This window comes from Astatotilapia calliptera, chromosome 10 (genome assembly GCF_964374335.1).
Source record: "Astatotilapia calliptera chromosome 10, fAstCal68.1, whole genome shotgun sequence".
NCBI lineage: Eukaryota > Metazoa > Chordata > Actinopteri > Cichliformes > Cichlidae > Astatotilapia > Astatotilapia calliptera.
In genome coordinates, this window is record NC_137431.1 from 9,092,419 (window position 1) to 9,118,539 (window position 26,121).

A 26,121-nucleotide genomic window follows, 5' to 3' on the forward strand; every position below is an offset into this window, starting at 1 on the left:
GGCAAAAAAAATAGCATAGAGGGACTAACATAACTCTCATGAGAGCAATAGACTGTGGAAAAGCAAGAAAAGGAAATACAAACATAAGCCGGCATTAAAAGCATAAGCATTCATGTGTTTAGAGGCAACTGGCAAAGTAAGCAGGACTTGGTCAGCCTGGACACCAGGCTAATGAATACCCACTAAAACGAAGTATGACATTATTGTTGAGGCCTGGATGCCGAGGCTACACGTGGGCATGAACATTCTAGTGAAATTCAATAGCTTAATGAGATGATTCGATACAAATGCAAATGAAACAACTACTCCCTTAAATGCCTTTGATGGACTACCATATATGTAACCAGTTTGACATAACCTACTGTTCACTGTGCAAATGCAGAAAATTCAGAAAAATCTGAATAAAGTCAGAAAAATCTGACTTCCGAGCACTGTGCTAATGATGTCACACACTCCCAAACTTCATTCCACTTCCATTCTATCACAGTGTCAACAACCTTTCAATGGAAGCAGTTGTGCAAATAAAAATTGAACCATTCCTCCATTGGTTGACCATAAAAACACTCGCTGGCAAATATACATGTTATAATAACTGTATGACTGAAAAATTGAGAGCCTTCCACTTCAAGGTTGCCTCAGGAAGATTGTTGCAGGCTACAGGTCACACCACATCCCTCGGTGTTCTTGTTTCACTGATGGTGGACATTTCATCCTTAGACACACATGTGCTCAGAGGACTCTCAGTATGAGACATTGCAACCTGGTGACTTTTACCACACTGATTATAGGATTGCAAATTAGTGGCAGTCTGACAAAAAACGTTGTCATCAATATCATCGGCTACGTCCTCCATCATTCCAGAATAAACAAAAGTGCTATGAGGTAAACAGGACTCTAACTGCAAAGGAGGGTGGCACTGTCTATTGTAAAGCTCAGTGTTTGGTGAAAGTAAATCACAGGAGATGCTGTCCGACATATTAGAGCAAAGACGCTGGGATTCACTGCTGGATGTGACAGAGAATATCTTGTGTTTATGTACTTGGGTTTGACTGAGACTCTGCATCTTTTCACTGATTTCCCCATCTGTCAGAGGAAGGCTTAAAGCCATTTCTGACCTCGTTTGCCATGATAAGGCCATAGTGTTGCTGCTGTGTCGAACTTCTGATGCAGACACGACTACATTCTTCTTGTAATATGGTGAGGCATCTCTCTCCAAGTCCTCTTCTGTCTGAGGACAGGAAATGATAGCATCTCTGTTCTCTCTGTACGAGTCAGGCATCTTCAACTCAAGGCTTTCTGTGTCCAGAGACCTACTTCTCCTCTCTAGAGACAATGGGTTAGGCATGGACTGACTGACTCTTGTAAGGCCGAGGTGCCGTGGGAGACTGGCAACCGCCCATGTATTACTGATCATGTTCTGTTCATATAGGTCTAACATCTGATAGTCACATTCAGCAAATGCATCCTTTTGTAGGTAGCTTTCCTCAAATTCCTGATAGGGCGATGAAATGTCCTCCTCCAGTTCCATGTGAATCTGCTCATCATATTCACCTTCATTATGCATATCCACTACATCAAACGTGACTATGGTAGGCAAGGCCTCCACATTTGGAGTGATGGCAGAATTTGTCTCCAAGTCATCCACATTGTCGTGCAAGTTGCTCAACATTTGAGTGTGTTTTGTGAAGTCCACGAGTGCCTGTGAAAAACACACAGTTTGCCCATCGTCCATGTCGTTGTTAGAATCTTCAGACGGAGAAGTGATATTTCGGTACGGTAAAGCCACAGGCTTGTTTTCCTCGAGATGTTCCTCTTTGGGTTCACAAAACGTTTCAAAGTCTGGGTCAGACATGCTTTGGAATGATAAGCTGCTATGCCTTTTCTCAGTGTCAGCATTTATGGATTTGGCTCTTTTTTCGCTGGAAGCAAGCACATCTTCTTTTTGATCATATATATGCAGCTCTATATGATCTACTCTGACTGAAGCTTGGGCTTTTGTGTTCAAGTTACAGTTTTTATTCATAGCGATTTCTGGCCGACAAACCACACTGTGTGCCAACTCCAAGGAGTTACTGCATGTGCTGGGCATCTCCAGAAAATCATGAACTTTATATAATTCTGCACTTATTTGTAATTTGTTCATTTCTGGGACAAAGGCTGAATCTGTAACATCAGCTGGTTGACTTGAATAGTCACCCAGTTTTGAAATGGGAAGTTTGGATTTGCTTTCATAACGTGGGCTCACGAGACTTTCGTCAGGCGCAAAAAGTTCATAAAGGGCATCGCCGCTGTAACTGTCTCTGGGTAGCCTTTCTGTTTGAAATCTGTCCGTTTTTTCTCGTCCTTCCTCTGGCCCTGGTGTAGTTGAATCGTAGTAGCCCTCATCACTATTTGGAACTGACTCCTGATGCTCACTTTGAGGAGTTAATACATCAGCAATTGAGGAGGAGTCCATGCCACCGGCTTGCTGTCCGCTGCTACTATTCAGCAAGTCCATATTGTGGGATGTCGTCAGCTCAGCAGTCACGTCTGTGTGGTCTTGATTGCAACTGTAGCAGACCTCCTTTGAACTATTGTTCCCCCAGAAATCCTGAAGACAAGTTTCATCCAAATCCTCAGGCGAGGCCATTTCTTCGCCGCCTCCCTGATAAGTAAGATAACAAGAAGCCCTCTTTCCTCCATTTCTGCTCCTCTCTCCAGAGACTGTACTCTCTGTGATGCTGTCGTCTTCTTGATCTGCAATGATGTCCCCGCAGCCGGTGAGGGAGTCGAAGCTTTTCAATGACGCGACATCCCCAAAAATCATGTCCAGTTGATCTGTTGAGCCAGCCGGTGTTTCGGACGCCTCCGACATCATCTGAAGTTTCAGACAGGGCTCGCTATGTCCTCTAGCTGGCTCCTCATACTCACTGGAGACTACGGCTATCAAATTCATTTCCTCCAGCTGATCATCACTCACCTGCTCGTCAACCTCTGACTTTGGGCTTTCTTTCTCCAGACTCCTCTCTAACACTGTCTGCACATTGGCCTCATTACGTTCAGGACCAATGGAAATATCACTTGTGACGTCTACAAAATCAGGCACATTGGGTTCAGATCCCAGGCACTCTGTGACAAACTGGCTGATGTCCCGGACAACAGGCACCTCTTTCTTGCAGTGAGGAGAGGACATTGCAATCACTTCAGTTTTAGCCAATCCATCATTTCTGTGATTTCTGTGATGCTTAAAACTGTGAAAAAGACTCCTCAAACCCTTTTTTTGCCGACCAAGAGTCAGTGATTTCTGCTCAGCAGCAGGATGACTACATTCATTGCTACAACTACTGTGGAGCTCTCCCACAGTGTCCCTCTGGCTGTGGTACTCAAAATCTCCAGCTGAGGCATACCCGCTTCTTAGACCATCATCCTGACTGACTTTGCACAGCCCGTCATGGGTTTTGCTTTTGCCGATTCCTTTCTTAGTGGACCACTTGTTCTGATTTTTGCTCCTTCCTCCAAAAAAGCTTGGTAGAATACAGATACTTTTACGAACTCCAAAAAATGTCAAGGCAGTCCTCCTGAATTTTCCAGATTTTTGAGATTTCACTGTTGCATTCATGGTGTCTGGCTGAAGCTCTCCCACGACGTCATCTGGGTAACATCTTGAAGGCTCTTCGGAGACTGATGGTAAATTCCTGGTATCACTTGGTGGCTCATCAACACTGCGAGAAGCCATGGCTAGCACAGTTACAGGAGCACAAGTTTGATAAAAGGCACAATAGCTGAAGTTTAGAAAGCAGCAGATGGGATGACTGCTGTGAACTCCTCCATCTGATGAGTCCTGTATTGCAAAAATTAAGACAACAATCAATACCCCAACACTGACATTTAAACATTTATCAAGGTTTCTACTGCCTAAAACTGTATGCCTATCCTGATTGCAATTTTTTTTTCTTTCTCTATTTTTTTTATTTTTTATTCTTTTACATTTTTGCATTTGCAGTGCATTCCCCTTACCATTTAATTGCAACTTTAACTCTGTAAACAGTGTTCAGGTAGGACAAAGGGGAGGTGGGTAGGGTTGGGATGTGTGCAAGAGCTGCAGAGAAAACCACATAAAAATGCAATGCATCTATGCCCCAGAGGGATTTCTTTTTGAGATTGTGAACATTTCCTTCTTCTGAAGCAGACAGTGTGGTAGAGAGCTACAGTGGACCCATTGTATCAATTCAAGTCACTTGGAATCCTCATCACTAAACTGTTCTCTACACGCTTTAACTATCAAGGGAACATCCTCCCATCTTCAACCACTGCTGAGCTACATGAAAGTGGAAAGAAAATGCACTTCCACTCCCACCAAAAAGTACTAAGTGGAGGGTTAGCAAATAGAGTAAAATAAATCTTAAACACATAGAGCCATGTTGAATTTAACAGTAGCATTTATGGGTTTTATTACAGTACAGGGGCAGTCCTTTGCAGTTCAAGGAATGCATTACCTCTTTGCAGTTTGTGATTTTAGTCTTTTACACTTAATCCTGTTTCGTTAATGTTAAATAGCTGTGCTGTTATTTGCTAACTGATTTATTTTTCTCAATTTAATCTTGAGTGCAGGGCAAGCTAGCAAGTTAAGCTCTCCTTGCAACATGGCAAATTGAACCTCCCCCACCCTAATTCAGATGTGGCGTTTGGAACTATTTTGGTTTTCATGTGACGTATGACCCTGAAGGTAAGCGCGTCATGGACAAAAGTAAAACAGTATGTTGGATGTGCCAGGAAATGCTCAATTACATTGGTGGGAACTAGTGTGTTATCGCAGTTAGCTCGTTAACGTGTTGGCCATCCAGCCCCAGGCACGGGGCGATCCGCGGTAGCTCGTTAACTTGCCGTGTTGTGGCGATAACGTAATTTCAACGAGATTAACGCTGACAGCACTAGTGGGAACGCAACGAATATGACTGCACATTTACTCCGACATCATCCTAGTGCAAAGACAAGTGGAAGCAGACAAAAACAACAAGCACGCATGCTACAAACTTTACCTGAGTCATATAGACAGCCGTTAGCACATGATTCTCCTTATGGGGACCTGATATGTTTAATATGCTGCTGAGAATATAGCCCAGAAGAAGCGTATAGTATAGCTTTTATTTCTCTGTAATAAACTCTCTTTTCCAAAGATGAGTGATTTCTCGATCAGATATATATATATTTTTTTTTATTACTTTGTTGTTTCAGCAACATTAAATTTAAAAACTGTACTTTTGAGTTAAAATATATATTTATAATTTTAATAAATGACAAATTAAAAAGCATGAACATTTTTTTTGTATCGAAAAAATATCGAACCGTGAATTTTGTGTATCGTTGCACCCCTAATATATACATGCATACATACATACATACATACATGCACACACGTATATATCACCACAAACATCTCATAGTAACGTGTTAGAGTGGTGATCATTTGGTCTTGTTTGCAGCCACAGGACCTAAACTCTGTTTACCAAAGTATTCTAGAGATTAAGATCTAAAGCTTGGTTGGGGCTGGTCGTGCAAAAAAATTAAATAAATACATTAAAAAAAAAATCACAAGCAAGGCAATGCATCTACAACTCAAAGACTGTGGAAGAAAAACAAAAAAATATCTACATGTTACAATAGTCCAGTCTAGACCTTAATTTGACTCAAATGCTGTAAAGCTCAAGAGAGTAGCAAAATGAAAGAAGGCAAAAAGAAGAGTGGAACAACATTTCTTGTGTTTCAATGATATGAGACATCGATGAAGTCATACAGAAAACCATTACTTAGTTACTCTTGCTAAAGCTCCCTCTATGTCTCTTACAGACTTCAGGTGCTCAATAAATAAATAAATACACACATATGTATTTATTGTGGCGGGCCTTCGACCAGGGTTGCATTTAAGATGTATCCCACCAAGAAAATTGTTTCTTTCTACTTATGTTAAAAATAACATTTCTGTTTGAGGGGGAAAAAACAACTGATGAATTCAACCTTCTATTAATTATATATGAACTTTCGTGACTGAAAAAGACAGATATAATTTAAAAGAAAACTGAGCTGAGCTAAAACTATGCCAGCTTACTCTGAGTCAGAGTTGGCGTAAGAAAAAAAGCTAAACGCTACAGATGTGACTTTTCTGCAGCTGTGCGGTTGCCATGCCACAATAAACACTAGCGGCGAACGTTGGATCAAAGACGGCGATTTAACCTTTTTTTTAAAAAAAAAAAAAAAAAAAAGAAAGGTTAAAAAACACTTCAAATGGTAGCATTTGCAATGGAAAACGCCAGCGACTACACATAGCCTAAACCTATTTGTAGCTGCTGCAAATATAGACCTTGGCTTCCATATCAACTAAACTAACGACAACGTTAGCCAAGTAACATAATAGTGGTTGGTGAGTCATGAAGTAAACAAACTTACCAGCTAAAGCCACATTCTGCCGTTGTTGGCTCTTCGACCAAGAGACGAAGTTAGCTCTCAGTGCATCGTTTGTGCTAACGCTAAGTTGGCTTGAACTTTGAGAAACAGCAGCCTGCTTGTGGTCGACGGTGGCCCCAGAGTAGCTTTAACCAGACATAGTTTCATTTATTTCCAGGTACCGTTAGCTAGTTGGGGGTGCTCTGCTAGCAGCGTTAACCGCACTCACCAGTGTGTCCTCACCAGTTTGTGATAATATGACTCACTAGTTGCTAGCGGTAGTAACGTTAAACCACACGGCAGCAGCAGTGTACTGGAAATACACGCAGAGCAGCCGACCCGGGATGAGATTACCGTGTCTAGTTTAGCCGCATGCTGCATTAAGGTGTTCGCCCCTTCAAAGAAAACAAACTGCATTTAAATCCTGGATGATGACTTCCTCTCTCGACTTGTTGGGTAATTTTCCCAAATCTCCTTTTCACAAGTCTCTTCGGCGCATATTAGTGACGACACACGTGTGTATCGCAGGGCGTAGTAAAATCGATGAGTAAAATCTACACGTATTTCTCAAATGATATCGTTGCACATTTCATTAAAAATAAATTCCACATTTTTATTTTTGTAATGAAATATACGATAGCAAAGCTGTGATTCGATATTTGCATCTTCAAAATACACATTTGTTTATAATTGTATTTATATTATAATATGTGTCTCTATCTGTAAATCTATATCTAACTTTGCATACAGTTTGGTTATAATGTATTTTTTGAAAGAGCGTGAAAGAGCAGCTGAATTAGAACAGTGGTCTCATTTATCTGCTTGCATGTGGTTAAAACATTCGCTGACTGATGTGTAAAGTGAGGTGATTGGACATATGTTCAGTAAATAAGATGGTTCACCTGTATAACCAAATGTGTTATGGCAATAATGTTTAAAGTTTCAAGTTAGTTTTGGTTCTTTAAGATGTGGGTAATATTCAGGCAGAATCTCAGAATTGATCATTTTCATTCACGTTATATATTGACACAGAGAGAAATCTTAAAAACAACATTTTATCATTAAAAAAATTCTTCAGTAACATCTCTATACATATATTTACAGCATTTTTTTAATACAGTAAAACAATATGATGCCCTTTTGCAAATCAGGTGAAACTTAATGCTACAGAAAAATCACTGAATAGTGCATGATTAGGCAGTATTTACAGTTCAGTTCTATGGAGACTTAACTTAGTTTTAACAGTGCAATTTTGCATATCCTCTATGCAAAAGAAGGTCTTACTGCTTAATTACTATTGTAATTTTATTTCAATACTGTTTCCCAAAGTGCTTATACAATCTTTTTATTCTTCTTTATCTACACACATCCAAGAGTGACCAGATGTCAACAAATTAAAAGTGAGGTATAATTGTTAAGTTAATGCTGAGGGGTAGCATGTGATTTTAATATATGTGGCTTTAAAAATGCAGGTTAAAGGTTTTTTTGGGTTTTTTTTATACATTTGAAGATTTGAAGATAAGATTTTCCTTGTGTCTTATAAATTGAAGATAAAGTTTGTTTTTAATTTTTTTTTCTGCTCTTACCGTTACATTTTTCATTCCCAGTGACAATTGAGGCTGTTGTTACCTGTCATTGTTAGTCTGTATCTGTTCGATACTCATCTTTGGTTTTCTTGTGAGACTCATGTGTAGGTTGTGAGACATTAGCTTAATATGTGCAGCATGGGAGGGGGGGGTAAAAACTGCTATGGACATAAAATGGTACACCTGGTCACCCCCAATATGTACTCCTTGCTGTTGTTGGCCTTCTTGAAACTGTGTGTTCGTAATTCGTTTCATAGTGTCAGGTCTTCGACTGGCGAACGTCTGTCCACTCCATTTTGGTGTTTTGAAGCGCCTGCGTCTTCTTCTCATCCACCTGCACGTAATCCACTCTGTACTCATCGGACAGGAATGGCTTCTGCTAGACATCGAGAGGGAGAGATAAGCAGACAGTGACGTCACATTTTTAACAGTGATACAATTCTGCTTCACCTGCACAAACATTTAAACTATCAATGCTCCACAGGGTACAGTAGAAGTCTTGCTGTGCAGTTGTTGTCATTTGTCAAATAAAAATAAAGATAAAAATAAAGCCAAATAAAAGCATACCTTCAGCACAGGAGAGGGGGTTGCTGAATTGAAATCCAGTGACAAATAGTCAAGATTTGAACTTCTCGCCCTGGGCTGAACTGGCCCATCAAAGAACTGCTGCCTTGATTCCTGTGAGAAAAAACAAATCATAAAGGCTTCGTAAAAACGTCCCTGTTCTCAGGAAAATGTTTCTGACATATTTACAATCCTAAAGGAACATCAGTCAACAGCAGGTAAGCTTCACTAGTGTCTTATTTTCATTAAATATGTCACTAAACAAAAGCAAAGTGACCTCTGTTCATTTTCAGATTGAGTTTAAGAACACGTCGGAAGCTATATGTGTCTAGAGACACTATGGATGACTAATGTGACTTTTTCAAGGCTTTATTCAGGGAAAATAAAATAAATATGCACATTTTCCAGACCATGAACAATTACAAGTAGCTGAGAAGAATATTTTGGAAATTGGTAGTCACTTTCCACTCCCACATTCTTCAGCTATGTGAGTTCTGAGCATATTTTCCCACTCACAAATGGTTCTATAATAAGACAGTGACAGATTGAGTCATTTTTGTAGTCTTCTTTAAGCATTCTCTAAACCATAGATAGAAAAATAATATTTAAAAAATAATTCTACATATGTTTCCACTGAATAGAAATCCTACCATTGCAGAGGAGCTTGTGACTTCATCTCTTAATTTCTCCCCATTCTCAAGTCGTCTTTCAAGAGGTGAAGGGTTCACTGAAAAGCTGTGAAGAAAGGAACGGAAACAGTTATTTACTTTCAAATTAAAAGGAGAAAATACAGAGAATCCTGAGGTTTAAAAAACATCCATAGCCAAATGTATTCTTAAAAAACAAGGCTCAAAGCCTAACTGCAATTTTATTAACCCAATCGTGTGCTTGTTCTTGTTTCTTTAACTCAACACAAAAGTTTGTAGACAAAGACACTTTCTGCTCACCATGAGTCGATCAGCGCTCTGCTCAAAGGGAGATGCGTGGGACATTCTGTGATTGTAGAAAGGCCACTCAGATCAAGAGGTGGGGGTCGAGCTGTGGAGCGAGAAAAGGTCAGCGTTATCAGATTGGCTGCAATTCTCTAACACGGCACAGAAAGGCCATGTCGGAGATCAGTGTTTCTGATACAGGTGCTGTATATCTGTCAGACATGTTCGTTGCATAGATCTGTGACTATGAGAGCGCACAAAGCATAATTTTTAATTAAGCTGTACACATTAAAGTTTACAGAAACAAAACATCTAGCCAAAGATGAAACAAACATTTAGTACTTTCCAAACATTCAGGCTGGACTCTCACCTTTCCTTATGCGAGGTTTTAGATGCCGGTGAATCGGAGGTGGTGCAATAGCACTAAGTTGACTCATTAGTGGGCTGAAAGATGCAGACGGTTCAATACTGTAGGTTGTATTGAGGAAGCTTAATGTCCTTGGGCTCATGGGGATGTAACCATCAGACTCCACGGTCGCAAGAGAAGGAGAAGGCGAAGGGGAAGCCATAGGAACATATGACTCATCCTGGTAGTTTTGAAGTTTTGTGCTATTTAAACAAGGCTGCAAAAACATAAAGCATCATATGATCAGGCACGTGCACTACATCAAATATATCATTATATTACAGCTGGAACATTTGTTAATTCCAGACTTGTTACATACTTGGGGCATTTTTCAAACTATTTTCATTACATGTATTTATTAATAGAGAAATGATACTACAGGGGGGAGTTGCCATTAGTTGAATCCTACAGAGGGATTGTCATTTTAGCAAATGTAATCACTGTATCGTTAGAAGAGAAACATGTCATAAATATGAAGCTAACTTAGCTTAGCCAGGTTGGTTTGTTTAGTAACAACTTGTAGTGAGACTACTATACTCGTGCAGCCAATCTAATGGTAGCTGATGTCATTGACTTCATATAGGCAGAAGTGGCTAAAAGTAAACTGATTGTAAAAAACAAACAAACAGATAATAGTGGAAAATTAATTCACAATAATGTGATTTGTAGGTAGCTTTGAATGTGTAATACGGGCCATAACTGTAAGTTGCTGCTGACATACGATGACCGAGATAATTTTTTTCTTAGTAAGCCTGATAACAAATCAGACGCTACATGATTGTGCTAATTTTGACTTGAAAGAAAGACTATGTCACACTCATGCTAACCTGAGTCAACTTAAAGCTCGCTGAGGCTTCCTGTTTATCATATGGACATGAAATAGGTGTAAATTTTCTTATCTAACACTTTCTTGAAAAACAAAAAGTGTGCATAAAAATAAAAGTGTGTCACTGTTCTTACCAAATTAATACTTTGTCTCCTTATCTGCATAAATTTGCTCTCGGCATTTCCTAAAAAACAAACAAATAAACCAAAGAATTATGTCTTTTAACTTCTTTAAAAAACTCTTTTAAAATCAGCTGATATGAGTATGAATCAAAAAGCATCCTGATCATATTTCCACCAGGTTTATGTTTCACTGAGCAAGGATCATCTTCATCAGCTTCTATACTGTGCATTAGGATTTACCCAATTTGAAATGGTCCAGGCTCGACAAAGAGGTCCTCCGGGGGAAAAATCCAGCATTGCTCGAGAAATGGTGCGCACTCATTGCCCTCGTCCTTTGAAGGCCTTCGTCGCTTGCGTACTCTGACAGGTGATTAGGCTTGGGTGGTAGTGGAGGGGGTGTTAGTTTATCACCCGTCGCCTCAAACATCGCGGGAGAATGTGGTTTGTCGAACTGGAAGACACTTGTGGCGCAGTGATGTAGTGGAGAGGAAGACGATGAAGGCAAAGCTATGGAGGTGCATGGAGCGCTGAATGGAGGGTTGCTTAGCCTCCCATGGGGGAAAAGAGATGGACTGGGACTAGTGTGGGAGATTGAGGATAAAGAAGATTCGGTGCAGATGTCCTTGACGGCATCGTCTGATGACTTCTGCTCCAGAGAGATCTCGGAGTTTGAAAAGCTGTTGTGTCTGCAGATAAGGACAAAAAAATGCAAATATCACATTTGTTACACACACCACACAGCTATGATTTCAGCTTGTGGGACATGTTGCACACACTGTACATACCGACTAGTGATCACACTCCCCGTCTCACACTGGGAGAGAAAGAGGTAGTCCGGTGGATAGCTGGAATCTTGTTGGCTTTCTACAGATGCTATATCAGAGCTGTCAGGTGACAGCTGAAGGGAGGTGGGAGTGTGAGGAAAGCTTTCCTCTGAGCTCTCTGTTGACAACAAGAAGAAAGAAACACAGAGAATGTAAGTGAGCAAGTGCAAAGCCAGAAGATGCAATCGTTCCCTGCCTGCACTCACTCTTCATATTCTGCATTTACATATGAAGTGGTATTTATATTGCAAGAAACTTGAAAGCAGATATGTCTTCTGTTTATAAATCCCCTCATTCTTTCAGGCAGGTTGGCCCTTGTTCAGAAATTTGTTTCATTCCATTTCACTCAAGGCCCCCCCTAAAGTCAAGGCCGTTCCCGCAGCACTAATCCAAAAGTCTTTGGATGTTCTCATGAAATATTTGCTATTAGATATTTGTGTCCTACTGTGGGCACAGAGCAACCTTTTAAAAGCCTTTGCAAAACTTATGAGTTGCTGCAAAGAGCTCTCGAGATCTAAGGTCTACTGCTGCCGTCCAGAATTCTCAGTAAAAATCTTTGTGCAACAGTAATTGTGCGCCACAACTCACAACTCCATTTTTTGATTTACAAGCTTGTGGCATATCGGCAAAAGTTGTGCCGTTGCTCTATCTCCTTCATGCAGATGACAGCTTTTTAACAGACGCACGCTGAAGTCTCCTCCACAAAAATGACACTTGAAGCAAAGGCCGAATCAGCAGCGTGATGATGGTAAAGTGTCGATGTGTTAGATTCAAAAAATCTAATTACACCCCGATGCATGGAGGTGATACAAAAGTGCCATGTGCTCATTTGAATGTAATGTTGAGCTGTTCTTATCCCCTCAGATCCAGAAGCGACGTTAGGCTGCGTGACAGGGAGTATGCAGAACTGCAACACTTATGACCGCTGGAAACACACATGCAGACAACAGCCAGGCTCCTGATAAAACGTGAGGTCAGGCTTTATCTAAACTGTGTACACTGCTTCACCAGAACTTTTATTTGAATTTATTTCCATTGCGCGCGTGTGTGTGTAGACAAACTGTAGTCAAAATATTTACATATTTCAAATGATAAAAGGGGAAAAATACAGCAATGTTTCCTTGTTGTTGTTGCTGCTGCTGCTGAAGTGGAAAAAAGTCCAGGTATGAAATGGTGCTAATCACATGTAGTGACACGATTGTGAAAATGTTTCTGAAGTTCAGACTTGTAAGGTCATACAACCAACCTGTGACAACCACAGTATTGTGGTACCCTTGCTGTGTTCCAAAGTTTCTAATTTTGAAGACTTTCAAGCTCATCCAATGCTTTCAAAGCCACCAATCCAACCTTAATGGTACTTCAGAAGTACAATTCACTTAAAATCTAGATCTAAAATCTGCCTTCCTTGGGTATATTTAAAATGGGTTTGTTTTTTTAAATCTTAAAGGGAACAGGGAAATAAATCTTGTACAAACAGCATGGTTGAGAGTAACCTGATTGTAAACCTGAAGAATTTATTGCAGATTTGCAGTTTTTTTTTTTTACAGTTGTCAGTAAGGTGCAGTCTTACACTTGATGCCTCAGTTAGCATGGGAAACGAAAATCATGAAGCTCCAAACAAACAGTTTGTTCTGACCTCATAAAACTCCCCACTTCCTGAGTGGTGACACCAATTTGTTTTGGACCAGCAGAGGGAGTCTACACGATTACTTCAGTGCAGCAGCGTCTTTCGACATGTTTACCTGCATCCTCCAGGCTCCCAAACTGGCAAATCTGACTAATGCTGCTGATCCAGCTGTTCATCTCCTCCTCGGTTTTGGCCACCAGGTAGAAAACACGAGATGAGGTTTTTACCACGAAGAGGTGCTTTCCGTGAAAGTCCCTCTTTATCCGCAGTTGCCCTTCCAGCATTTCCACCACGCACTCTTTCAGGTCAATGGTGCGGATTGGCTTTTTGGAGTTATTGCTCTGATAGTATTCCAGCACATCTGGATCACCGCTCATGCGACCTCTTCGAAGCACAAACCAACGTTTCCTCCATGCCTGCAGGTGCAAGAAGTAAAGAAGGTTTAATGGCCTTGCTCTTGAATTTAAATTTCACTCAATATTATGACTCACTTTAAATACAGTGCTTCATAATTCAAACTGTAGCATCAGCCTTTCCCGCCAATTTTGCTAATCACGAGAATTTGATCATGGCCCCGCTAACAGCAACGAGCTAACTAAGTTTCTTTGCCTTTGTTATGGTCAGTAAGCGGAACCTCAACTCAAATTTCCCAGAAGTGCAGAGAAGAGGAAGTTCACTGTATTTAGCAGAAAATGTCTAACAGAATGAAAGAGGTATTTATAAAGAGCCTGGTCACTTCTTTGAGCTGAAAACTAACTGAAAACCTAACACTGAAACTGCACTAAAAGGTATTTATAGCTACTCACAATGAGCACCGCCTAAGCCCTCTATTCCAACCGAGTTTCATCCTAGCCATGGAGCTGTTACAGTTCAATAATAATAATTAATAAGAATCACGTTAAGAATAATAAAGGTGTGTGTGATGTTATCGTTTCACTCTTGGTTTTTGTGGCTTCGTTGTTGTGGCTGAGTCTCTTCTGATTCTCTTCAAGGCTTGAAATTGTGTAACATTTCTTTCTGTGTGTAACAAATGCTCTCCTGCAACAAGTCAGTTGGTGATTTATGTGTTCATTCCAGGAAATGGTTAGACACACACAGACTTATTGCCTAAAAAAACACTACTAAGCTTAAGAGGAAACCGTAACTAGACAGATGGCAATTTTGATCCTGTAGATGTTCTGAAAATGACAAGTTTCGCACTCCTAAAAAGGAGTTGGTTTGTGTACCCAGGTTCATCTAATGGAAGCAGATGGTGAGTGTAGAAGCCAATCAATAGATTCTGTATATTCTGATGAAATCAGGTTTCACCCCCTAATTAAACATGGACCTCCTTGCTTTTCTTTATATTACCGTAGGCTAAAGCCTTTAGTTTATCTCCAGATTGTAGATACTGTATGTCTGTTTAATTTGGAAAAAAAAAAAAACATCGCAAGTCCGACACTGATCTGAAACTAACAAACAAGCTTGTTTTCTGTGTTTTGAAAGTTTCAACCACATCAGATGCAGCTTCCTTATCTTCTGTCACGTGAGGTTAGTTCGAAACTCTGGTCACATGGGTAACGGTTGGTCAGCAGTGGTGACAAATGAGTAACTTGTCCTTGTTGAGATTATTTGTCGCGATTATTTTGTGACTCCCACAACAGAAAGCCCCAAACCATAATTAATAATTAGTGGTTCTGGCTCTGGCTGTTCTACCAAAGCCAGAACTCAAAGACTGGAGGAGCTAAATGGAATTCAGCCATTTTTAATTACATTCTTTACACCCCTGTATCTGTTTGTGACAGGTCAAAGTGTATTCAGCCAAGAAGTGGCTTAATATGAAGACAAGTGAGATTTATGGTATTTTTTACTTTGTAGTATATCAATATTTTAAGTTTAATTGGTGTTTAGATGATGTCTCCCCACCTTTTCTTTATTTAAAGGAAAACAAGATGTGAAATCCTGGAATCAGACACTGTGATAGCAGCAATGTGACAAACATCTGATAGCGCTGCATGTGTATATCTGAGTAAACAAAATACAGACTCCTGCTCCACTTCATCACGCACACTGATGGACTGCAAACTGCATTTCCAGAAAGTGGAAACACAATGTTGACAGAGCTCCTTCCAGCAAAGTGTATCTCTAGCAACACAATCAAACCAACACCTTAGTTAACTACCACAGCCCCTTGCTCCTTCAGTCTTGTCGGCATGTTACTTACAAAGATAAATTTGACCCAGATAATTACTAATTTTCATACAGGCAAGACCAGAGCCTGATATTTTGAATAAGGCAAACAGTGAGTGTACCAGTCTATACAACTGTGGATTTGCATGTCATGCTAAAATAAGTTTCTATTTCCCATCCCAACACTGTCAACACACATACACGCATGTAAACCCCCCCTCCCGCACCGCAAAAAACCCAATACACACACACCCTTTCCTTACACCGCTGTTGACAAATGGCCCTCCACCTCCTCTATTCGTACAGAGGAAGTACATACAGCCATCATCGAGCTGGACTATTTCTGCTTGTCGCTTAAGTGTCTGACTGCCCCTGACATTACTTCCCATGTTTCACAACACACAGACGCACAGAGCGCAGAGCAAGTGGCCAGCCTGACACTATCACATGACCCCCCACAACCACAAAACAGTCAAGGCTGGATGCTGTTTATGTAAGCTATTACATATACTCGCTGCAAGGACTCACGTCCAAATGTGTCTGAAGCACATCTGCAGTGAGTGGGGTATTATTGCTAAAGCACATGACTGCTATAACTACGCCAACACGCAAAAGTAAAGTGACCTGTACCAGAGATGAGGTAGGTGATATAAAGGAGACCGAGACAAGGCAAACATACAAGTCAGTGTATCTCTTAATCTTCATTCTACATCGCAGCATACACACATAAACACACATACACACACACACACACACACACGCATAAACACAAGGCTCAGCACCACAGCCTGGCATTCGTCCTCCTGGCAGAGGACATAGACAAGTGTCCGATGTGTGCTCCTACTCACAAATCTCTTCAGTTTCTTCTCCGGAGGGGATTTAATGAGCCAGCCTTTACAGACCACATCCCCAGCACTCATCTTGGCTGCAGTGTGTCGTCCTCACGGCTGCTCCTGCCGCTGCTGCTGCTGCTGCTGTTGCTGCTGCCGTGAAACTGAGAGTAAAGCATATCCTGTTCTGGTATTCAGCTCAGCCACTCCAAAAAGGAGGAAGTAAAGAAATTGATCACACTGACGCTGAGAGAGAGAGAGAGAGAAAGAGCGCACAGAGAGAGAGAGAGAGCGAGTTATGCATGTACTGGATGTAGCTCTTGGCCTGAGGGGGAGTTAATGAAGAGAAAAACACTGTCAGACAAGATCTGACAGATATGAGGATTTAGACTCACTGACTGGTGACATACAATATGTCGCCTTGTCACATTCTATTATAAGACCTGCAGTACAAACATCAGTGATTTGTTTTTTGTCTGTTGATTTGTCAGTTTCCTCATGTGGCTGAGGTTTCTGAGCTCCACTGAAATACATAGTGGTTTTCAGTGAACCAATGAAAACACCAAACTCCCGCCCTACTTGAGGCTTAACGATATATTTAAAAAAAACCTCATTTACATGCGAGCTTCAAGAAAAATCTTGGTGGTGATTACTAGTAGAACGGCTATAACAGCTATTATTTCTCTGTTTGCTTTTCTATCCAGGCCTAGGAAGCTGTTTACATTTAGTTCTGAACAGGTTTTAAATGCAAACCATCTTGGGTCTTAGGTTGCTCATGGTAGGAAAGATCACGAAAGATAATTCACACACTCGTAAGAGCACTGAAAATTGGGTGTAGCAATGTTTTCAAGCATTTATGAAAGTTGTGCATGTTTGCTATTCAGTTTGCTATAGTTGACAAGACCAATAAAGTTCTAATATTAATAAATAATAACATCTATAAATGTCTAAATAACCTGACACACTCCTTAAAGGTGCTCAGTGGCATGGTGGTAAATTCCAAGTGTCTCAGAGCACATCGAAACAAGATTCTGCTTGCCCATTCCTCTGAACCTAAATGGAATATCAAACTGCATATAGAAAGGGATCTGTTATATAGTCATATCCGTAGTTCTTGTCTTTAATTTTAATGCTGTGATTATTGCTTTAAAAAAAAACTTTTTATATTCAGGGTGTTGTTGTTGTTGTTGTAAAACATGCAGTTACCGTTTCCTGTTACTTGTGTGGTAATTTCCTTTAGTTCATTACAAAATTCCTCTGAATTCAGGCCATCATTTTCCTTACTGCTTCTTCATTATACTTAAAATACATACTTAATATATTGTAAGTGCAAAGTATATTGTCCTTTCTTTTAAAATACTCCATATAGCTCATCACCTTAAATACTTACATCATAATTTGTTTCTTCCTTTCTTAACTGCGTCTCCTTTTTGGTGAGTAATTTTATGTAGGCAAACCTGTATTCAGTAAAATAACATGCTAAATATTAGGAAACTGCAAATTAAGTTGCAGGCTGGCAAGTGCCAGCATATCTTCTAATTTAGTTTTTGTGTATTTGCATATAAATACATAAATGTCATTACACACTAGCTTAGGCTTTAAATTTGTGTGGTAGTGTCACGTACTTCTGCACATAAAAACCGTGAAGAAGAACTGGTAGTGGTGAAAATACTGCTGATAGGCATGGTAGTGTAAAAGTAAGACACATACAGCTGCTGCTGCTGGTGGTAGGAACAGTATATATTCAGAAGGCCTCTATTTTGAATGAAATGCCCTAACTTAAAAGTCATTATCAGTGACTTCATCATATAAACGCCAAACACATCAGATAGAGATGCTTCTGAAGTACAGTTGTGCAACTCACCACGAAATTATCTTTTATCATACTAGGGAAGTTGTTGTTTTTTCTTTCTTTAAACTTCTCTTGCCAGTAAAAAGAACAACCCACCACGACCTCACCCTTTATCTTTCTTTCTCTAAAAGGAAATATATTAATCCTCATTATCCGACTAAAAGTTACTTCTTATCACAAATTCTGAATATAAATTTTCTAAATCACTATTATGCAGATGATGGCTGACAATAGCATTCCTACAAACACAACATACAGAATAACTGTCTTTTCAGCCACCAGAGGGTGACAAAACAATAAAAAAAATACAGACATTGCTTGTTTGTTTGTTTGTTTGTTTGTTTGTTTGTTGTTGTTTTTATTGTTTTTAAAAAAAAAGAAACAACAGAGAATAAAATATTACTTTCTGTCAAAATATTAAAGAAAACAAAAATAAAAACCAGCATCTTACCTGTTAATAAACTACTTAAAATAATACCAATATATAAATATAATATAATATCTGTCTGATCGTTTCCTGATAACATTTACAATAATTGATTACACAGCAGTGGAGAGTAGACTTCATCACAGTAGATGTCTTTCTGAAAGCGCTAAGTTTAAGAATATAATCCACCCACTGTTAGCATCTTCGATGCCCTGTACCAACACAGAGCAGAGCAGCTATCTGAATGCTACTCCAACAGAGGTCGATTATCTTGTTAATAATTTTACCTCCTCACTACGTACGACTCTGGATACTGTAGCTCCATTGAAAACTAAGGTCTCTAATCAGAAGTACCTGACTCCGTGGTATAATTCTCAAACATGTAGCCTAAAGCAGATGACTCGTAAGCTGGAGAGGAAATGGCGTGTCACAAATTTAGAGGATCATCATTTAGCCTGGAGAAATAGTTTTTTGCTTTATAAGAAAGCCCTCCACAAAAGCCAGAACATCTTACTATTCATCACTGATCGAAGAAAATAAGAACAACCCCAGGTTTCTCTTCAGCACTGTAGCCAGGCTGACAAAAAGTCAGAGCTCTACTGAGCCAACTATCCCTTTAACGTTAACTAGTAATGACTTCATGAAATTCTTCACAATTAAAATTTTAATTATTAGAGAAAAATTACCAATAATCATCCCACAGATGTAATATTATCTACAGCTACTCTTAGTACCATTGATGTCAAGTTAGACTCTTTTTCTCCAATTGATCTTTCTGAGTTAACTTCAATAATTACTTCCTCCAAGCCATCAACGTGTCTTTTAGACCCCATTCCTACAAAACTGCTCAAAGAAGTCCTGCCATTAATTAATGCTTCAATCTTAAATATGATCAACCTATCTCTAATAATCGGCTATGTACCACAGGCCTTCAAGCTGGTTGTAGTTAAACCTTTACTTAAAAAGCCATCTCTAGACCCAGCAGTCTTAGCTAATTATAGGCCAATCTCCAACCTTCCTTTCATATCAAAAATCCTTGAAAGAGTAGTTGTCAAACAGCTAACAGGTCATCAGCAGAGGAATGGCTTATTTGAAGAGTTTCAGTCAGGTTTCAGAGCTCATCACAGCACAGAAACAGCTTTAGTGAAGGTTACAAATGATCTTCTTATGGCCTCTGACAGTGGACTCATCTCTGTGCTTGTCCTGCTTGACCTTAGTGCAGCGTTCGATACTGTTGACCATAATATCCTATTAGCGCAATTAGAGCACGCTGTAGGTATTTCAGGTACTGCGCTGCAGTGGTTTGTATCATAATTTGTGCACGTAAATGGAGAGTCCTCTTCACACACTAAGGTCAATTATGGTGTTCCACAGGGTTCAGTGCTAGGACCAATTCTGTTTACATTATACATGCTTCCCTTAGGCAGTATCATTTGAAGACATAGTATACATTTTCACTGCTATGCAGATGACACCTAACTCTATCTGTCCATGAAGCCAGATAACACACACCAATTAGTTAAACTGCAGGAATGTCTTAAAGACATAAAGACCTGGGCCCGTATCCCTAAAGAATCTTTGTGCAAAAAGTGGCTCCTAGCGGCCAAATTCTAAGAAAATTCTCAGAGTCATGACGTTTTCTTAGAATTTCCCCTAAAAGTGACATGACAATCCCAGTTAATATAAAAGCTACAGTATTCCTCAAGATTCCTAGCGCTTAAAAGGGCTCCTAAGGCGAGATCTGCTAAGAGCAGGGAAGAGGACTTTTAGTGGCTTAGGAGTTCCCCTAAGCAGCTGCACAAAATGGCCAACAGAAGAGGCAGGAGAGATGTCCTGCAAACACTGGATGACAGGGAATTATTGAGATGCTACAGATTGGATCGTGCAGGAATCATGTTTGTGGTGGATCTCCTTAGAGATGCAATTACTTCACCAACTCGACGCCACAACGCTATTACACCGGAGACGAAAGTAATCACAACCCCGAGGTATTTGGCAACCGGGAAAACGCAACAATGCAGCAGTGATGACTTGGGTCTGCAATCACAGACATTGCTAAAAGCTGAGCCGTGTTACCCTCGTTAAGACCACACTGGACTTGTAACGTTGTGATTTCTACTTCATTAAGGACAGCCTCTTGAGATAGGCCATCTTGTTTTCAACGGGGTCCATATGGGAGTGAAAGTACAAAATATGCCAGCTAGGATATTAATATGAGCAAATAAGACACGAATCATTATTTGAACAGGGTGTAATGAGTTTAAGTTTTCACATATTTTAGATTCTAATGGCTATAACCCCTACAGCTTACTATTCATTTTCCAGATATTTTCTTGAATGTGAAATATTATTTACAATTACAGTCAGCATAAGATTAGAGTATATAATATGTTTATTGATTTGAGGGTACATCCTTTGCTCATTATCACCAAAAGCTCATTTCCATCAAACTTGTAGGATCAACCAATCACGGCTTTTGAAATGATGACTCATACCTAGCAACGGGGTCAACCACACCTCCTCACTAAGATAGGATTTTCCATCCATTCCTTGCTCAGAGTTCACTGAAAATGTTCTGGAATCACTTCTAAGCTAAAACTCCTGGCAAGGAATTTTTAGGTTAAGTTAGGAGCTCTCTGAGAGGATTCTCAGAATCTTTAGGGATATGGGCCCTGGAGTCCATCTGTTAAAAATCACATTCGGTTAGAACGAATGGTGATGGTTGGGGATAACTGCAGTGAGGCGGCAGGTTAAAAGAAGGTTTAGGCTCCTGTATGGTAAGAGTAACTGCGTTTTGCTAGTGAGCGGGCTAGCTAACCTTGTAGCCGTAGTGTAGCCCTCAGGCAGTAAACCAAATTTCTGGTTAGTGTCCCTTAAAAATTATTATTATTTATTTTTTATTTAATGCCACAAGACACATTACTGTTGTGTCAAATGAAGAGGAGACGAAGAGAGTTTGACAGTTGACCTGCAGGGTGCTATCAGGAGCTGCAAATGCTAATGCTAATATCGGGGTTTTTACGTGTTAAAGTTGAAATAAATATATTTTCTAAATATATATACATATAGACCTGCAGGGAGCCACATGCTCACCGTCTGATGATGAAATTTACTCAGTCCCTTGCAGGTTCCTTGATGTGGAAAACATAATCCCAGACAAAATAGTGCTTGCCTTAGGGCAATATTATGCAGTTAGACTACTCTTCTTAGGGTATTAATCCTAAATTATGGTCTTTGGGGCTGCTTGTTTCAGGTTTTTAGGTGCTTCCCTACTCCAACACACTTAATTCAAATGATTATCTTCGAATAACTAGTTGTGTTTGAGCAGAGACTGTTAAGAGGATAACCTCTGTTAATGTTCTGAGAGCACTGACTCAGTGGTGGAATGTATATATGTAGTCTAGTTTAGTAGTCTAGTTTTGTTTGGATGCAAATTTATTACACGCATGCACCAAACGTGCTGTGTTTCTGCAGAAAATTTGTCCTCAAAAACTTACTGTGAAAAAAATGAAGTTGACATCAAGTGCTGATGAGCTGGTCCAGATGTTTCTAAACAAGAAAAGAAAGAAACTGAGATTCTGGGTCCATCCAGTTCTCAAAGAAGGCAGCAGCAGAGAGAATTTCATGGTTTGATCCAGGAGTTGAAGCTGTATCACTGACAGCTTCAACTCCTGACATAAGCTTGAGCTTTTGCTGGCAGAGTGGGCAACACATCTGAGGAGGCAGAGAAATCATTGCATAGAGCCAAATGACCCATAGCAGTGTCTAAGGTAAAAATAGTATTATTTTAATGCTGCAGATTTGTCCAGTGAAAATGACTTGTTCCGGATGAATGGCTGCATTAAGAATACATGAGAATATATGCGAATACATGAGTCCAAGACATATTTTTAACACATGAAATTTTTGCACAGATTTTACACTTGCAGTGTGTAAAGGCCTTTACAGTCAGAATTCAAAAGCTGATCAAAAATGATACAGAAATTACTTGATTTGATATTGCTGGGAAGAGGCTGATGTATTTTTTTTTTGCTCTTTATCAGGGCCCAACATGAAAAACTCAGTTTTAAGATTTGCTTGGTGGTATTTACAGCATATGAGCAAAGGTAGTCCACATGTCATGTACGTGACTTTGTTATATGAGATCTCAACCTGCATAGCACATAGGAACACACATCCACTTTGTTTACTTTCACTGGCAGTCATCCACGAATCCACAGAGCTACAGTTACCTCATTAACTTCACTTTTCCCCTGTATCCACTATTCCAACAGTCTTATGTTTTTCTCTTGTGTCTGCTTATTATGCTTCTATTTTTGTCCAGGACTGTTTTTAATCATCCCAGAGAGAGGAGGTATCAGCATCTCAACAGAGACCAAAACCAGCAACCCCATCTGCTGCTCTGAACCTCTCTAGATAGCGTGCAAAAAGAGCAGCACAGACCATTAAAGTCTGCAGGCCAAAACACCAACCAGTAATCTGGAGGAGAACAAGGTGACAAACTCAGCAAATTCACAGCATCCTACAAAGAGGAGTTGGATAAGCTGAGGATTAAGAACAAAGTTGAAAATCACCGAAAGAGGAGAAAAGCAAAAATACACAAAACAGAGAAGAAACTTGAAAACATAAAGACTTGTTGGAAGTCCAGAGAGTGCTAAAGAAAGAGAAAAGGGCAACGCAGGAGGCAAAAAAAGAAATTCACGATGCAAAGAAGGAATTGTTGGAAGTCCAGAAAGCACTGGAAGAGAAGACAAGGGGACTGCAAAATTAATTGTTATAAAGATAGATGGTAGACACTGAACTGTCACAGAAGGATGGGGAAAGAAGAAGAAGAAGAAGCAGGCGAAAAAGAAGACAAACGAACAGGAGAAGACAGTCAAGAACAAGAGCTGCTTCCAAAAGAAAAAAACATCTACTAGTTACACAAACTTTGAGGAAACTGGTGGTTCAACTCAGGGAGAGCGATAGCTTCCTCTTCCTCTCCCGTTTTTCCACTTTCCCTTTATCTTCTCTACCTTCACCACTCCACCTTTAATCCACTTCCTGTTTCTCCCTCCTTTCATCCTCCTGTCTCCATCGTCCCTCTACCACCTTCTCTCCCCTGGCCCTCCACTTCACCTTCTCTCTACTCTACCTTCATTCTCCCTCTGTCTCTTCTTCTTCATCCTTTCCTTACCTTTCCTTACCTTTGAAATGAAGATTCAAAGGTAAGATATATAATAATCTTCACCATCATCAGTGAATAAAAATCAGTCAATAAATAATCCTGTGTGTGTCTGCTTCTACTCCTGCTGGTATGATCTAAAAAGGAATAAAGCTTTGAAGTCTATCAGTGTTTTTACAAGAATACATTTAAATTTAAAACTCCTCTGTGGCTGTGATTGTCACATGAGCCTGAGATGAAGTGTTTCCTCCCTGTGTTTTCATAGATTTATTTCGATCTGATATTCACTCACTGAGTGCCTCTCCTGTTAGATTACGTGGGCAAAGCTTGTTGGGATTTACACCTAGAATCATTATCTGGGGCTTGAAGAAGAGGATATAAGAAAATGCAACAATAATATTCACACCTAGGACCAGAGTGTTAAGCAGGAGGAGTTTAAAAGAGAACCAGACACTCTGAGCACATGAAGCCAAAGGGAACTTTCAATTCACTATCAAATCTATTGATATCATATTGAAATATATCCTAAATTAAAATGACACAAATAAGGCTATCACAAAGCTTCACAAACAGCTGTGAACTCCTCAAAAAAGTGTCCATCATATTAAACTGATGCAGGAAAATGCATCTGGGACTTTTAAGAGTTTCCTTTTCAGTCAAGTAAGCCAGAGTCAAGTTAGGTTCATTTTCAAAGTGTTTCTGAATTTAAACAGGTGAAATGACAGAAAAGGGGATCATCTCCTCCTCTAATGAAGACTCAGAGCAGCTTCTGGGGGTAAGGAAGATCAGGGCTGAAGAGAATCCCACTCAATGTGCACTTCCATGGCATCACCAAATCACAACCTGTGTAAAACTAGCAAAACAACCTAGCTAAACTGGTCATTGTAAGTGGGGAAAATTGCAATCTCAAATCAAAAAACATGCTACACATTAGGAAATTACACTTTATGTTGCAAGCTAAGTTATACCAGCATATCTTTTTTTTTTTTTTTTTTTTTTTTTGGCATTTGTGTATTGGTATTTGTGGTAGCAGAGTTATATTTAGAAGGCCTGTAATTTGTGTGAAATGTTCTGACTTTATTATGTTACATACACACACATACACACAAACAAAGCAACTCAGAGGCTTTTTTTTACTAAATGATCTTTTATTATATCAGGGAAGTAGTAACTTCTCCTGCCAGTAAAAAGAGCTACCCACCATTGCTTATTTAGCTTTTCTTCTCAAAAAAAGGAAGTACATTAATCCTCATTATCCAACACAAAGTTATTTCCTTGCCTTATAATTTACCAGCAAGCTTTGAAATGTGCAAATGACAAGTCTTTCAAAATCACCATTATGCAGCTGATGGCTGACTATAGCGTTCCTATAAACAGAATGAATCCCTTTTACTCACCTGGACCCACAACACCAACGCCCTGGTAAAGAAGGCCCAGCAGCAGCTGCACTTCCTCCATGTCCTGAGGAAGAACAGCCTTGGCCAGAAGCTGCTGCTGGCCGTCCACTGCTCCTCAGCATGCTCTCCTACTGCCTGGGTGTTTGGTACATATGGGCCACAACTGAGAACAGGAAGGCCAGAACCGTAATTAACACTGCCCAGAAATGGAGGCCATTGCCAGATCCTCCTGTCTCAGGAAAACCAGGGCTATCACACATCAACCCTTGCACCCCACCCACAACCTGTTTGATCCGCTGCCCTCTGGTCAATCAGGTCCCAAACCTCCAGACTCACAAACAGCTTCTTGCCCTGGGCCATTCGGACTGTAAACAAACACTATCTCCTCACACCCACCCCTGCCCCTGCCTACTCACCCACCGATCTGAGTAACAGTCTTTGCTCAGGCCACTCATACACAGACAGTATTCAGACCTCAGTCTTTTTCTTTGCACTACTTCCACATCGCAACTCGTTCTCTAATGTGTACCTTACTCTTGTTTTTGTACATATTTCTCCTGTTTGTTATTCATTCCTGCTGTCTTACTATTTATATTTTATTTTGGCACAGTTGGCGTGGAGCACCCACAATTTCGTTGAACAGTGACAATAAAGGGCTATTCTATTCTATTCAACCACCAGATGGTGGCAACACTACAGGGAGTGCAGAATTATTAGGCAAATGAGTATTTTGTCCACATCATCCTCTTCATGCATGCTGTCTTACTCCAAGCTGTATAGGCTCAAAAGCCTACTACCAATTAAGCATATTAGGTGATGTGCATCTCTGTAATGAGAAGGGGTGTGGTCTAATGACATCAACATCCTATATCAGGTGTGCATAATTATTAGGCAACGTCCTTTCCTTTGGCAAAATGGGTCAAAAGAAGGACTTGACAGGCTCAGAGAAGTCAAAAATAGTGAGATATCTTGCAG

General features: G+C 40.0%; 2 protein-coding genes across 3 annotated transcripts; both read right to left on the bottom strand.

Moving 5' to 3' along the window:
* Positions 1-515: 515 nt before the first annotated feature.
* Positions 516-6,781, bottom strand: LOC113030269 (APC membrane recruitment protein 1-like). Its single transcript, XM_026181531.2, has 2 exons — positions 6,424-6,781; positions 516-3,820 (listed from the first exon to the last, which is right to left on the bottom strand). Exon 2 carries the CDS (start codon positions 3,713-3,715, stop codon positions 662-664), a length of 3,054 nt encoding a protein of 1,017 aa, XP_026037316.1. The 5' UTR covers positions 3,716-3,820; positions 6,424-6,781; the 3' UTR covers positions 516-661.
* Positions 6,782-7,461: 680 nt separating this feature from the next.
* On the bottom strand, positions 7,462-16,507 carry gab3 (GRB2 associated binding protein 3). 2 transcript variants are annotated; one of them, XM_026181537.2, is made up of 10 exons: positions 16,325-16,507; positions 13,423-13,723; positions 11,642-11,798; positions 11,097-11,542; positions 10,869-10,918; positions 9,873-10,125; positions 9,518-9,608; positions 9,221-9,305; positions 8,574-8,684; positions 7,462-8,385 (listed from the first exon to the last, which is right to left on the bottom strand). In XM_026181537.2, exons 1-10 carry the CDS (start codon positions 16,394-16,396, stop codon positions 8,266-8,268), a joined length of 1,686 nt encoding a protein of 561 aa, XP_026037322.1. In that variant the 5' UTR covers positions 16,397-16,507; the 3' UTR covers positions 7,462-8,265. The 2 variants fall into 2 exon arrangements, with proteins under 2 accessions (XP_026037322.1, XP_026037323.1); XM_026181538.2 differs by having other exon boundaries at positions 7,462-8,382; positions 16,325-16,506.
* Positions 16,508-26,121: the final 9,614 nt, after the last annotated feature.